This window comes from Lates calcarifer, linkage group LG8, assembly GCF_001640805.2.
Source record: "Lates calcarifer isolate ASB-BC8 linkage group LG8, TLL_Latcal_v3, whole genome shotgun sequence".
NCBI classification, from domain to species: Eukaryota; Metazoa; Chordata; class Actinopteri; family Centropomidae; genus Lates; species Lates calcarifer.
The window spans coordinates 5,973,109-5,989,000 of NC_066840.1; the positions used below are offsets into that span (position 1 = coordinate 5,973,109).

Here is a 15,892-nt window from a genome sequence, read left to right on the forward strand (position 1 = left end):
ATCTCCACCAATCCAAGTCCGCTTGCTTTTCAATCGCTCAACTTCTCTCTAGCTGTCTCCCTTTCTTCTTTTCTCCCTCTCTTTCCCCCTCGCACTGACACATGGAAGTAATCTGGGAGCTCTACGCTGGACTGAAAGGATGTGCGGTTGAGCCCAGGGCTGCGTTTCAACGCTCTACATTAGCTTCCTTTCCTCTTCTGTTTAATCCCCTTATTTTCAACTGCTCTTATGTAAAAGAACTAAGATGGCAAACAAAAGGCAGACTCTGCCCATTCAACTTTTTTCCCCACTTCCTGTAACTCTGCATCCCAACATTTTCTCTTGATTCAGCTTAAGCACAGTCGAGGCGGCGTGCAGAAATCTTAAGGGAAGCTTTCCAGCACCAGCGCCTGTGCCTCTGCTTGGCAGAGCTGGAGCTGATGGGAACTTCCTGGTTGCTGCCAGCCAGGCCTCCGTCTAATGAAGCCCGGCCGCTAACTGCCTGTAAGGCAGCCACTGTTCAGCCACTCCACACTCGTCCACCGCTCGGCCCTCAACACTTTCACAGGGGCACACTGGCACACTCCTAACACTTCCTTAATGCTCCTCTGTGGCTGGACAAAGAACAATAGCTCACCGACATGCACTCTCAAGCACTCATTCACTCCCATAAGCCTATACTTGTCCCTTTCATATGAGCCATAGTGTCTTTTAATTGCAGTATGGAAACAGAAACTGAGTAAAAACAAATAATGCTCATATTGATTTGCTATTTATTTTACAAAATAATTGGACTTGCAATTAATGGACCAGATAATGACCAAATATCTAATACTCTGTGTTTGTTTTAGTCAATTTAGGAATAAATGTGGTTTTCTATTTTTAAAAAATATATTGAGTAACAAAGTTTCGATAAGTTTGTCATACTTATTTATGACTCACCACAGACAAACTAAGCCCATGTCTGTCACGCCTTTGTGAGTATGTAGTGGGATCAAAACTGTGGCTGTCAAGATTAAGATATATATCAGTTATCTAAGGCCATTACAGATTATCTTCATTATCTGTTACTTTTTTTGGCTGACTGATTACTTATTTAGTCTATAAAATCATGGAAAACACCCATGACCATGACTGCTTCTTGGAGCTAAAGACCTTAAAAATGCTCATTTTGTCCAACAAAAACTCACAAAACGCAAAGATATGTATTTCAAACGATATAAATCAGAGAAAGTGGAAAATGCTCATTCCTAAGAACCTGGAAACACAAACTTTTGTTTGATAAATTGCAAGCAATTCATCACTTCTAAGTGTCAGCTATATGAAAAAGAATACCATGAGACAATATAAATTTGTCAACCATGAGAAATTGTTCTTTTCTTAATATTGGTTTCTATGCTGTGACTAAGTATCTTGATGTGTCAGGGTTTTAATTCCCTGGGTAAACAAGGAAAAAAAACCTCAAGACATTCCTGTCTGGTTAGTTTCAACATAAACAGTTTCTCAACTGAACTCCTTGAAAACACAATAGGCACCTCACAACATGTATACTGATACTCTGACAATATGACATACAAAGTAAGATTTAATCAATACGTGACAGATTTTTTTAAGTTGCTGTTGATAGTTTTTGACCAACTAACTGATTAAATCTCTGTTCTTCCGAGTGATTCATTGTATACAGCTGTTGTTCCAGTTGTGAATCAGTCCCTGTAATATGCCTTGAAAGAAAACCAACTGTAACTCTTGGTCATGAGGAGCAGTTTGGAAGTCATGCAGCACCCCATGCACATTTAAAAGAAATGTTAAAAATTGGTTGCAAGCCGGAGTATGAAGCTCGGTTTCGTGTGCACCACTGCTTGAATATAAAGAAATGAACGCATCAATAACACACAAAAAAGCACAATGATCAGTTTTCAGTGATGTGGCAGCCAAACCACCAGCGGATAAAGTGAGTCCATCTGGAGCGAAACCATGATGGAAAAACAAGCATTTTTCCCTGAAATATCCTAAAGCGCTGCAGCCCCTTCTCTGAGCCCAGGTGCCTCACATAGATAACCAAATGAAGAATCTGTCGTTACACACCGCTGAAACAACAGCCATGTCGACACAGAAGTGCACACACACATAAAAGCAAACGCAGCTGTCCTTATAGCGAGACACAGGGTGCTTTTACAGCACCATAGGCCAGTTGCTTTCCAGAGGTATTTCTTATTGGTTGGCCCTCTCTCTTTCTCTCTGAGTGGGGCTCAGGCTCTAAGTCCTCTCTGTGTGTAATGAGATCTGTATCAGAGGGAAACATGATCAGAGTCTGAAGGGGGGAGAGAGGGGGGACTCAGGGAGGCAAGGAGAGGGAAGGTGTATATCGCAAAAGGGGTAAAAGGGGCAAACAGCAGGGCGCGGGGCAGGGAAGAAACAAAAACAGGCCTCTGACCCTCTCAGCAGTGACCCGCACCGCAGTGAGCAGCAGAGGGGAGCATTTGGTGGACTCTCTCCGAGGAACCAAATCCTGTTTCTGGTCTGGTCCCTGAAGTTTCATCCGGACTGTTGTTCAACAGGTTGCGGCAGTCTTAAGTCTTGCAGTTGCAGTTTGTTTTTTTAACCTCCTACCGAAACCCTAGTTATATTTAAATGTCAGCTTTGTAGAGCTTTTGTGAACGTCACTTTGCCGGAGTCAAAGGTTTCTCTGTAACATTTGCTTTGATAACAGCAGTTTCTAAAAGCAGATAAGGCAGAAGTTTGCTTTTTTCCTAATTACCTCTTTTTTCCCTCCAATTATCTCACCAGAGAAAACTAATCATGAAAAGAAATGTTGTACTTTAATAAGGCCTTCTGTGCACCTATTTGACTAATAGCAGACAAATACAAATATGTTGTTTTAAAAAGGAACCCTGATTAACTTCTATCTGAAAGTTTTTTTCCTTAAAAAATTATAACACATAGTTTTTCTGTTTTGGGAAAAAAAAACATGTTTGCTGAACATCACAGTGGTAATCAAATCCAGCATATTCATCAAACTCGCTGAACCTTTAAACCACGCAAGCACGTTATAAACCAAATCAGTCAACTGTTAAACCATGAGCCAAGCAGCTGAGGTCAACGGACAGCAAAATAAGATGAGTAAGTAAAGGCCCACAGCAACAGAGGCTTAAGTTGACTTTCATCAACACAAAATGCCTCTCTCCGTTGGGCTATTTTGTGTTTTTTTGTGGGCTTCAAAACTGATAGAGGCCAAAAAAATGTCTGCAGACCGTTGCCAAGCCTCACCAAAATGCGAGGAGTTCAATATCAGTGCAGCAGACTCCTGGCCGGCCCGTGGCTGTTTCCTCGCCTTGCATTTTCAGAGGTGCCAGTGTGTTTTCCAACTCCCTCTCATCATCTTGTTTGTCTCCTGAGCTGCAGCAAACAGGCTGCGGTAGCTACAGGTCATGAGGTAAATATTAGCCGAGGAGGGTTAGAGGACGTGCAGGACCCACTCATAGCAACCTTGTCAGATTATCATTAAATTGGCATCAGTGCAGCATTCCTGAGCTCACTGTGAGTGAATGTGTGCCTCGTGTGAGTGTTATGTATGTAGTTTTCCTGTACATTGCGGTGCTGGCTTCAGCCAAACTGATGGGACGTGATCAGTCATAACAAAGTGACATTTTCTGGCGTAATCCCACTCAGCTAAATTAGAACTAATCCGATTTGCTCTGATCAAATGTTAGACGGTTCTTTACCGGCTGGGGACGTTGACACATCCAGCCCTTCTTCTTCTGCACGGCTGCTCCTCCACCCAAACACCCCCCTGCTCCCTCCTCTCTCCCCCTAACCATTTCACTCATCCTGCCTCAAATTAAATATCAAAAAAGGTCTGATACATCCTGCAGCAAAGCTAAAAACTTGTTGGATGTTTCTTCTCCTTCTTTCCAGATGGCTCTACAGTGATGATGTATGTTGCCTGCTCAAGCATGCTGGGAGGAAATCAATTAAGCAAACCCCAGTTATTGATAATACAGGAGCCGGAGTGATAGCATCCTCACATGGAAATCTATAACAGAAGGATCGCTCGGAGGGACCCGCACATAAGCCTGCAAACACATAAAAAAAAAAAACACACACACACACACACACACACACACACACACACACACACACACACACACACACCATAGTAGCCCAATCCTGCTGGTTTCCTATACTTTGTCTCATAACTCATGGCCTGTAGGGAGGCACTGGTATTGTTATATTTTGTGTGTATGTGGTACAGTGTACAAGCACAGGGCCAGATTAATTTATTAGCTGAGGCAGCAGTGCTCCCCAAAGTGGGAACAGGAAGTAAGACATCGTAAATCTAGATAAGTCACCAGATAGTGTACTGTACATTTCTATAGGCCTCCCTCTCTCTGTTATCGCTGTGGAGCAATATAGGCCGAGACAGAGAGATGGCGTTTAAAAACAACAAACAGTGAAGACAGATGCTGATTGCCGTACAAATATTACTTTTTTATTGCCTATCAGACACCGCTGCTGACTGATACATTTCAGAAGAAAAACAGGTTTGTCTTTTGTTATTGCAAAGCCTGCACACAGCAAGATAATTGTCTATTGTTTTCTAAGCGCAGAGCAGCAGGATAATTAGGTTGAGAGAACACTTTGCAGAGTGCATTATTGTTCCACTGTGAACTTTATGAAATATTCGGCCAGCATGGGGATTTTACAAGGAGCGGGGTGGAGGAACAGATGGAGAAATGATCTTCCAATCCCTAAAACCAGCGTGGTAACCTTCTAAGACATTCCCTCCAGGTGACATCATCAATCAATAAATGTCTCCACTCTTTTTTTTTTCATTTGTCTACCCATGGCTGACACAAGGTGTGGGTTTTTGTGTGCATGGGTAATATGTGTGTGTGTATATATATCTCTCTGTCTGATGACGCTCATTGTTCCACTACCTCTGCAGCCATAGTCAAATAAAAGCTGATGGGCCGTAGTCTCACCATTAGGACCGGGCCACACACACACACACACACACACACCATACGCGCACACACACACACACACACACACACACACACACACAAAAGTATATGCCCACACTCCAATGAACATGGCAGCAATATTCATACTCACTGACTGCACAACGAGCTCCTATGACATCTGACATTTGGGGGATAAATCATGGATTCACTTGAATGAGTAAGTTCTAGTTATAAGCTGGTCGAGCTACTCTCCATTTCCCCTCGGTGCTGTGAGCTCAAATGAAGGTCAGCTCCTCAGCTCCAACCACACAGAAATACAGGAGATGAGTTTTTTTTTTTTCACTCTCTCTCTCTCCCTCTTTTAGTTTATTTTCCCCTTATGTATGCTTTCCAACATCATGCAAATGTGGGAGTCAAGTCTAAGTGGGTGATAATTGTTACCAGAGCGTATTTTATTATCAGCAGTCTGGGCTCACTCTGCTTGTTTTGATGGGAATAATATAAATTTTCGTCCCCCCCCCCAAAAAAAAAAACCTTGCTTCAGCTTCTTGCTTTTTGGGAAACTTGATTATTTGATGTTGAGAAATGTAGGCTGGATCCAAGCCAGGGCAATTAAGAAAAATTAAATTCATTTCAAGCATTTGCTCCTCTGATATCTGAAACCATCTTATCACACATTTTTCTGTGGTGGGAACTGGATTCAAACTTGGGAGAGCTGGAACGCGGTGTGGCCTGGCCCTTCTCAAGCAGGCCAGCAAGGAGCCAGCGTTCAGGGCTCCAGAGAAGGAGAGATAACATGAGCTACACCTTGATACACTTGGCATGATTTACCTGACTTTTCTCAGTCATTCTTTACTCAGCAAATTACATCAGCTACAAGGAAATTGTAAGCAAGGAGTGGACAAAGTCCCACAGCTCTCAGGTAATAGTGATTTAAGTGGACCTTCAGTCTGGTAATATACAGGTGAATGTAATAAAGCCATAAATTGCTGTAATTAACCATCTATTATTATGATTTAAGTGGGGCCTGCCGTATGTTGTATAAACCTTCACCCACTGTGTTTCTTTGGTGTTGGGAAATTCCCCACTGAGAAATAAATCAGCAGTGAACTCTGCGGCGCAGGGATGACAATTAAAACTAAATGAATTATGTTCTTTTTTAGATAATTGCTACATTTAACAGAACATTTAACCCCGGCTTGCACACAATGGCAACTTTTCCAGTAATGTTAGTCCTCCATTACGCACACACCCAGCGAGTTTGGCATGCTTGTACAAATGAAATACGAGACTTACTTGGGATTCTGCGAGCTCCAAATTATAGTCTCCAGCGATTTTGCCGAAGGTAACGCAGACCTACACATTAGAATAAAGATCCAGAGGTAATACTTCCAACAAGCGAGTCCCGCCATTCTGATAAATGTACAGACAGTGAGCTGATAACTCAGAGCGGTCGGACAGTGCGCCTGGCAGCTTTTTATCTGTGGTTCGCCCGGTGGGAAGGTGAGCTACGATCAGTCGGGAGCATGTGAGGTCGATATCAGATACATGTCCCTCTGTCCGACTTCTTAAAAAATGCTCCAGACCCCCGTGTCCTTGACTGAACTGTCCGCAGGACGTGCAAGGAAGCCCCCGGTTCTCGATAGGATCTGGGGGAAGGAGTACAGCCCCGAGTGTCCTGGTTGACCTGTGGCTGAGACAAAAAAACAGCCCTTCACGACCTTTTTTTTTTAACTCTACAGAGACAAGTCGACGATACGATCTGCTACGTGGTGAAACAGATCTAAGCAGTCGTACAGTTTTTGGAGACACAATCTGGCGATGCGGCTGCCGATGAAGCGCTGCGCCGCGTCTTTGTCAAAGCTCCCCTGATGGTGTCTGTACCTGTCGCTGTATATAGCCTACAGATGACCACATTCATCCATCAGTCACAACTCCGCAGCACGCTGGGAATCCCGAGGTCCACTTCATTCCAGTGTTATCTTTCACTCCTCCTCCCCTCTGCTATTCTTCTTCGCTAAAGGGACTGAGTTTCTATTGTAAATATTCCTCCCGGCTCTCAGCGCCGTTCCGCGTGCGTGCTGCGCTCCAGAGGGGTAAAAAAGCCTCTAGTCCAACTCGGGCATGCTTCGTGGCCAGTGCGTAATTACACTGCTCCGTCTGCCCCCTTTGTTTGACGCAAAAAAAGTGCCGAGGGAAGGTTAGACCCGCTCACCAGCCCGCTCGGTGGCTCGAAATCCGCTCGCCAACGCGTCCATGCTGGTATATCTTTTTAAACCGTCTGAAAAACTCACTGCACTCCGGTGTGTGCAGCAGCTCGAGCTCAACTGTAACCCGAGCCGAGCAGGAGCGTGAGGGGGGGGCGGGGGGGCGGACAGCCCACAGTGCCAGCCGCGACCAATCACAGCGCTCTGTCCGAACTTGGAAGCAGGAAGCGAAGGCATTTATGGGGACGTGGAGGGGTGGATGGTGGATGGAGGGGAAGGGGGTGTGAGGCGGCGGCAGTGGTGGTGGGTATTGGGGGAGTCTGTTATTGGGTTGACCCCACATCTCACCCCCACCCCCACCCTCCACCAACACCACCATGGCCCGCGCCATCGACCCAAATTGAAATGGACTTTGGAGTTATTCGTCTTACTGAAGGCTTTGGTGAAGAAAACGAGCGTGATAGGCTGCTGGGGCGTGCGTAAAAGTGCTTACTGGAGCAAAACTTTGGCCCCCATAAAGCCCAGAACCAGAATGTCCCTGCAGATCCCGAATTTAACATTCATGCCATAACATATTAATATAAACCCATCAAACCTTCCTACAGGGAATTATAATTATGTCTGTGGTAGGTAGGATAAGTGAATTTGAAATATTTTCTCTTCATAACTCGACCACAATAATATTGAACATTTCTAAATTTATTTATGTCGTCATTCTTTATAAAATCTTCTATACATAACAGTATAGGATTACAGTATGTTATTTTGGTCCTTTCTTTTTTCCTCTTTGAAGGGAATGATGATTAATGGTCTCTTTGGATCTCTTCCTAGTTGTCCCCTTCTGGGATAATGAACTGCATGAGAACTTAGTCTCCAGTGTCAATAGACAATAGACGGTCGGTAGCCTATAGTCATTGGGCCATTCATTCATTGAGGAAGAAACGCTTGACACATAATTGATCATGTCCATGTCTGTGCCCCCTTTGTGTGTGTATATGTGTGTGTGAGAGAGAGACAGAGAGGGAAGGAGAGTTTCCCTTAATTTTCTTGCATTTATTCAATCAATGCCGCCCCCTAATGGTCGAGATGAAACCGTTTCACAGAGCACAGGAGGGGAATTCAGTGTAATTGGAAGGGAAAGATATCAGACATTTAAAGACACATCCTTTGGTTCCTGAAATTACTTTTATTACATCCTGTTGTGGGATGACAGCTCATAAATCTTTATGAAACAATAAGCTCAACACCAGCCTCACACCCAAATGACTACACTCTAATTATCTGAGTGTATTTTTGTTGATGCGTGTGTGTTGTGTGTGATAACAGGGGCCACAGAAGTTGGAGTGCCATCCTCGGGAACCCAGCTTCACACCATCAGAATGTTGTCATAGTGACAGCAAACACGGGCCAGTTGCCACCGAGCTGGCATGTCCCGTCTGATGGCCGAGACACATGGGACACCTGATACCTTAACGGCCAATCAAATGGTCACAGATAGATACCTGATCTGCTGCGAGCCAATGAGACGACTCCTGTGTATAGTTTTGACGGCTGCCACAGCTGCGACCAAGGCTGACAGACCAGTGGCTGCAGGACAATGATGGCGGACATACCAAGCTGTTGTTGTAAGACTGTGATCAAACCACAGTCTGGGATCAGCAGAATCAAAAACACTTAACCAGCCAAGCACAATACTGTACAGAGATTTGCCTTGGGAAGCAATCAGAACTAATCTCTTACGACAATATGTACCAGTACACGTGGCACAAGAACAAAACATCATTATATTCAGTACACGAGGATTATAGAGGATATGTAGCAGATAATGGACTGTCCACACTACTTTACATATACACAAAAACTTAATGCATTGCGGCACAGTGCAGAGCATGTAAGGACAAAGGCGTGTATTGAGCATAGCATTCGTGTTCAGTCACACACTCCATGGAAGGCAATTTGATTTCACCCCCTCAGACAGCCACCTATGAAATAGTAGCATTTTCACAGAATGAGGTCATCATGTTAATCTGTATAGGTGGCTGATTAGTGCTTCTATAAATAGCCTGAATGTACTTTCTTACCTCACAGGAGCTCATATCGACGCTCTTCATATGCTTCAGGATGGTATAGGGCTGCAACTGAAGATTATTTTCATCACTGATAATTGTTTTGATTGATTAAAATATGTCCCACAATGCACCATTTCTCAGAATCCAAGGTGACATTGTCAAGGTGCTCATTTCCAGCCATGCTAGTAGCTCAGTGAGGGTATATACATACGAGGAGACTTCAAAAAGTTCATGGAAAAAGTACATAGCTTAAAATAATGTGCAGGGATTTTGATCTCAGTGCACCTGTACGTTCTCGTACTAACGTGTCATAACATGTTCTAACCCTTAAATGCATGTTGCAACGCAAAAATAAACATCATAACTTAAACCATTTTTTCCAACTGTCCTTTTTACACAAACTTTTTGAATGCCCTTTGTACTGTAGGCACAGTGGTGCTTTGAGCTAAATTCTAACATCAATAAGCTAACATCTTCACAATGACAAAGCTAACATGCTGCTGCTAATGTTTGCATCTTATAGTTTGTTAGAATGTTAACTATTGCTGATTAGTACTAAACACAAAGTACAACTGAATCAGATTGGAATGGCATTAGTTTAGCAAGTATTTTGACCTGATGAAGGGACTAGAGAAAAAGTCAGGTGATCACTAAACTTATTGCAGTTCGTCCTACGGAGGATATGAAAGTTTGTACCAAATTTTATGGCAATCCATCCAATAGTTGATGAGACATTTCACTTGAAATCACAAATGTCAACATCACAGCAAAAGTAGAAAAAGAGCAAAAGTAAGGGGATTAACATGGTCATAAGGGTCAGGTTACACTCATTCAATGTGTTGTCTGACCGCTTCAGAAATCAAAAGTGTTTGTAGTTGTTCTGAGCTGTCGCGCTAAAAGGTATAGTAAAAAGCCTGTCATATGCAATATTGTCTAAACAAGGGGATTAACAGTGTACATTTTCAGAGTCTCTACTGAGAGGCATTAATGGTGTTGGACATGAAAAGTGGCAGAAATAGTTGTGTCAACAATGATAAAAGAGAGAGCAAAAGAGTTTAAACCCAGCTTACTTTCTTGTCTCTGCCCAGATGAATAATCACTGCTTGAACAGGGTGTGAATGTCATATTTTGGGTTTAGGAAATTTACAGGAATGGCCAGACACAGTCCTCCTCCACCTACTGTGTCGGAAAGGTGTGAGAGGGAGGGGGTTCCTGAAATTATTCAACTATTCTTCCAGCAGTGAAGAAGGATATTGGCTGCTTTTGGATTCATCCTCTGGGAATCATGAATGTCTGTACAAAACTTCATAGCTATCCACTCAGTAGTTGAATTATTTCATTCTGAACCAAAGTGGTGGACCGACATGCCACTAGCAAAATAGTCAGTTTCTAATGAGAAGCAGGAAATCCTTTCATGTGAGGGGCTGAAACCAGAGAATATTTAGCATTTTGGCTTGATAAATGACTGAAATGATTATCATCAAATTTGTAGCAAATTATTATTCTCTTCATCGTCTAACCATTTATTCCAGCTCCAAGATGGAGAATAGTTTGCTGTTGGTTTTGTTTTTCTCTCTCTGTAACTCAAGGCGAACCATGGTGCTGAGGACATAGCTCCTTCCCAATCTGATATTTACACTTAGCAAACACTGAAACCATGACATCATCATTCCGGGATGAAGCCGCTGTGGGCCTGTAGTCAGTCCAGCAACCTCACAGTGAAAATAAATCACAGTTAAAGTGGCCTCCTCTTGCTTTTAATCTGCCCTTAATGAAGTCTGGCACTTTTCCCTATGGTGTGGCTCCATGACACAGCCGTGATCTACAGGCCAGGCCGGAGACCAGAGGGCTGTGGCCTCGGCAGAGCTGTGGGAGCTGTGGCTTTGGCCGGGGCTGCGTATCCAGGTATGAGCAAAGCCCCTTAGGCATGCACGGGGTCAAGTGGTTAACCCTCGTTATCTGGAGAGGACGAGGAACATGTGACTCAGACGTTCCAGCTGTAATCAATATCGAACAGCCATTAACCACTGAGACAACACATCCTCACAAAGGTGGACACACACATACACAAGCTCTTAGCAGCACATGTTTCCCGTCCATCTCACGCACTGTAAAGTGTTCACTAAAGGAAACACAAGGGCACAAACGCAAACAACATGGATTCACTCCAAACACTGAGCCGACTGAAACAGTGGGAAAACTCTGTTAATGTAAACTGGGCTATTTTCAGAGGCAGACGCTTGAAAAGTTGTTGTATGAGCTATTCATGCTGCTTTGATTTAGCTGTAACAGCAGCGAGGCCAAACACAACAGCTGGGGCATCCGCAGACTTATATTTCCTGTTTGTGGTACACTTGATTGCTGTCCAGACGTCTTCCTCCTCTCTCTCTCTCTTTCCCTCTTCTCGTTCTGCTGCTTCACTCTGCCTCCTTGCTCCTTTTACTCATCTCAGACATCACGACTGACAGGAAAGCGCTGATTACAGACAAATAACAATCTGCGCTAAACATGACCTCAATTTAACATCTCAGTAGGAGACATAAGCAAAATCTCTTCTTCTCCCCTCTTCTCCTTTCCACTCCTCTCATATCAGTAATTAGGTCTGATAACAAGCTGAGACAATGGATGTTTCGTGTAACCATCTTTGTCTACATATAAACATTGTGGAATCTTGATAACAATCCTGATTAGTAGCCAGTTGTGATCCTCCCATCCTCCCTCACCAGAGTTCCCCTGTATTATACCTTTCTATCCTCTCAGATGAGATTAGAATTTGAAAAGAGAAATTGTTCTTTGATGCTTAATATCAAAGAAGTCGACGCTCAACAATTCTAGAGGGGAAAAAATGGACAGAAAGTTAGGACAGGCACGCACACAGACACACACATGCACACATGTTATTAACTCGCTGTGATTATTTGTTAGCGTAAACTGCATTTTGTAGGCCCGTGGCCCGGAGGGTTTAGAGAAGAGCTAAATTGATGGGGAGAATATGCCAAATGCTGGCCTGGGGGGGGTGTTCTGTCCATTCTAATAGAATTACAAGCCTCTGATAGATGAGTCTTTTCTCCAAGGCTACTTGTCTGTCAAACATTAGGTCACACTCAGCTTCCACACTCGGGTGGCGGGTGGGGTGTTGGAGTGGGGTGGGTGGAATAGAAGGGGGCTCAAGGCATACAGAAGAAAACGTCTGGAGAGGTGCCTCACTCCCTGCCAAGAAAAGGAGGGCAACAAAAGTGAAAAAGGGGTTAGGGGAGAGAAGGGAGGAATGGGTGAAAAAGAAGAGGGTGGGAGCTGGTGAAAGAGAGTGAAATGAGTGAGGGTGGGGGTTAAAGAAAGAGGAGAGAGTGAGAAGGGTACAAAGGGGTGCATTCGAATCCACTCTAATTAAGACCCGCGTGATGGACAGGACCTGCGGACGTGCCTTCTTTTCTTGTTGAGTGTGTGTGTGTGTGTGTGTGTGTGTGTGTGTGTGTGTGAGTGTTTGTGTGGACGGTGTGACGATGGGAGGGGCCAGGCCTCTAGTAGAGATGTCTACTGCCAGCAGCCTGAATGGGACAAAGACCTGAATAGAAACTTCAAAGCGACCTCTGTGAGCTCACCCCCCCCACCCCAACTCCTCCGCCTCTCTCTTCTTCACAGTCCCTTGGCTGTGTGATGGTCAACAAGCTTCTGCTCAAGTGGTGTGTGTGTGTGTGTGTATGCACGGCCTGTGTGATTCTGTTTTCCAGTCTGTTATTTTCTGACTGCTACATGCATTTCTTGGCAGCTATGCGTGCAGTGTGGATTTCAAAGTGTGTCTGTCTCCCTGTGTGTGGTGTGTGTGTGTGCTTTTTTGTCTTATGCGAGGCTGTGTGTGTGTTTGCTTTAAAGAGCAGACTGCAGGATGCAGATATAATTGGAGCAGAGGATCTGACTCATTGCTCTCCCCCTCTGAACTGAACACTGGCTCTCTTTGGCGGGATTGGAAATGAAACAAGTAGCCCACAGAGCTGACGTGTTGAAGAAATTATTGTTGCTAAATGATACAGAGGGATTTAGCATCTAATTTGATCCCAGTGTCCTTACTGATTTTGGCCTGTGTTATGATCTTGCAGTGTGCGTCATCTAATTCTATTTGGCCGTGGATCAGGGCTTCTAATGATCCTCCACTTATCACCCCTCTCTCTCTCTCTACAGTAGAAACTCCTCAGAGTGTCAGCTAATAGCCTCACAGGACTCCAATGGCTGCTGCAGAGAATCTATCTGGGGCCCCTGAGAAAAACAGGAAGACCCAGGGTGATGGCCAGGGCAGGCAGAAAGATAAGATTTGTGTGTGTGTGTGTGTGTGTTTAGTGGGCTTTGGTATTTGTGTGATCATGTGCATGTGTGTGTGTGTGTGTTTGTGTGTGCCTCACGAAGGTATCTGTCCTGTCTGAGCCCACTTGCACCAGTCAACTGGCAGGTCAGGCTCCAAAGCCCCCCGGGATCAACGTGTCATTGTTGCTGCCTGGTGTCACTGACATGTCCTCAGTGACATCATCACCCGGGGACACTGAACAGATGATTCATCTCTCTTCAGAGCACAGCTGAAGAGCCATTAGAATCCACCTCTAATCAAAGTACAGAATAAAGTAGCCCCTACAACCTCATCAGCGTTGCCTTTTTTCCCCCTGGCAGGTGCAGTGTGATGGCGTAGGCTGCCGCAGCTTTGATCATATATTTATATTTTCAGTGTCGGCACAGTAGTCCTGCATCCAAGCACAGTTCTCATGATGAGATATGTCCCCTGAATGTGCTTTTTATTTCAAATGTAGCAGTTGCCGTCATCTGTTTCTGGGAAATTAGGCTCATATTTGAGTCATAGAAAATCACATTGAGATAACCTTATCTGCAGATAGAATGTTATCTGTCATCCTGATTATGTCATATGTTTATAGCTGAGCGTGATTCTGTGCAGCTATAAATAAAGAGGCCATAAAAATCCTGGAGGAGGCCTGTGGTATGTAACGCCCGCACAACACACACAAGCACACGCACACAAACACAGCGCAGTAATTGTGACACGCCTTTAAAACAAAGACGCAAGAATAACACACAGCCAATGTACACACAGCTAATGTGCGCATGCCTGCATACACTCTTGGAACAGAAAAGGGAAGGATTGCAGCCTAGCACACACCGTTGCACAAACACACCTTTGGCAACCAAAGATATACACCTTAAAAACAAAACACACTTTTAACCAAGGGAGACAAACTCCTAAATCTGAGGGTGTCCTTGTTAGTAAGCAGCCGAGGGTACACGAGTGCTCTCTCAGCCGCATCATCAAAGCCTCAGCAATTACTCCCATGCTCCCTCACTCTGGCATAAATCTGCTCTTATCTCGGCTCGCTGCAGGATCAGGGAATATCAGCCCCAGCATCTGCTCCATCTACAAACCCAGCCACTAAAAGCACAACAAAGTGGCTCTGCAGGCATAAATAAAGGAAGGAGGGGCGACCGGAAGAAGCAAAGGGGTGGGGTGGGGTGGCATAGAGAAAAACATAAAATGAAAGATAAGCAGAGGGAGACACAGGGGTGTGTGTGTGTGTGTGTGTGTGTTTCTGCTTGTCTTATTTGCCTTGAGCATTTTGGGCTCATTCACACTCCAATCTGTCAATCAGCCAGTCTCAAAAACTTTACTCCGACTGATTTCCAAGAAGGCCTGCTCAGCTCAGGATAAAGTCTTCACAGGAAATTAAGAAATATGGAGAGAAAGAAGGTCAACAGCTCTGGTTGGGGTAAAAGGTCAAAGTTGAAGATTTAGTAGTCGGGGGAAGATATGAAGTTAAGACTGGCATGTCATATTTATTGGAGGGGTTAAGATAAGTGACTGTTTGCCAAAAGGGCCTATGAACTCCAGAGAAGTTAGGATCAAGTCCCTCCCCCCCCCCCCGGCAGATTTTTTTTTTTTTTTACATTATTAACCCAGTTTTGTGCAGAGAGGGTCAGCAGATTCCGGGTCTGTGAGCGAGAGCAAAGTTGCTCACACCTGGCTGAAGCGACTGCGTTGACAGATGATCAGGTCTCTGAAGGTATTTTTAGGAGGATGTTTATTTTCCTCACGGCTGGACTGAAGCAACATCTTTCATTCTGACCTCTTTATCGCAGCTGTGACCCTGACCCCCCCCCCCCCCCCACTCCCATCCTCTCCTTTACCACCTCCACCTATTCTTTCTCCTGTACCTCCCTGTCCACTCCACATTTCCTCCTTCCTCTCCATGTCGTCCACTCCCATTCGCCCCCGGGTCAACCACTCCCTGCTCTCCAAACGCAGTCGCAGAGCATGCTGGCTGGTATGCGATACACTGCAGATAGCAGCCAAATTTACAACCATTTCAAAGCTTATTCACTTCAACATCGGTAATAGAAACAAAATGTTACAAGTAAATGTTATGAGGAAATACCTCAGCTCCAGGTGCCGGCTGTGAGGTCAGGGGTGAGAGGTGACGGGTCACACACCACCCCTCAGGGCTCCATGAACCCTGACCTCACAAGACTGATGAATAGTGTGCTAACGGGGACCAGCTCTCTCTTTTACTGTGTCTGCACTCTCTCTTCTTGTCTTTGACTACCTCCAATTTTTTCCCCCCTCTCACTCTCCTGGGGACTGATCTGGCAGAGGCAGAGTAGTAATACTTATACCTGCTGA

The 15,892-nt window shown here is 44.6% G+C and overlaps 1 protein-coding gene across 1 annotated transcript in view; it reads right to left on the reverse strand.

The window, feature by feature from the left end:
* The window catches only part of efnb1 (ephrin-B1), a 60,019-nt gene extending 52,743 nt beyond the window's left edge, over positions 1-7,276 (reverse strand). The window contains exon 1 of the mRNA XM_051072183.1: positions 6,240-7,276. Coding sequence (XP_050928140.1) covers positions 6,240-6,355 — 116 coding nt within the window. The 5' untranslated portion in view covers positions 6,356-7,276. The remainder of the gene's footprint in view (positions 1-6,239) is intronic.
* Positions 7,277-15,892: the final 8,616 nt, after the last annotated feature.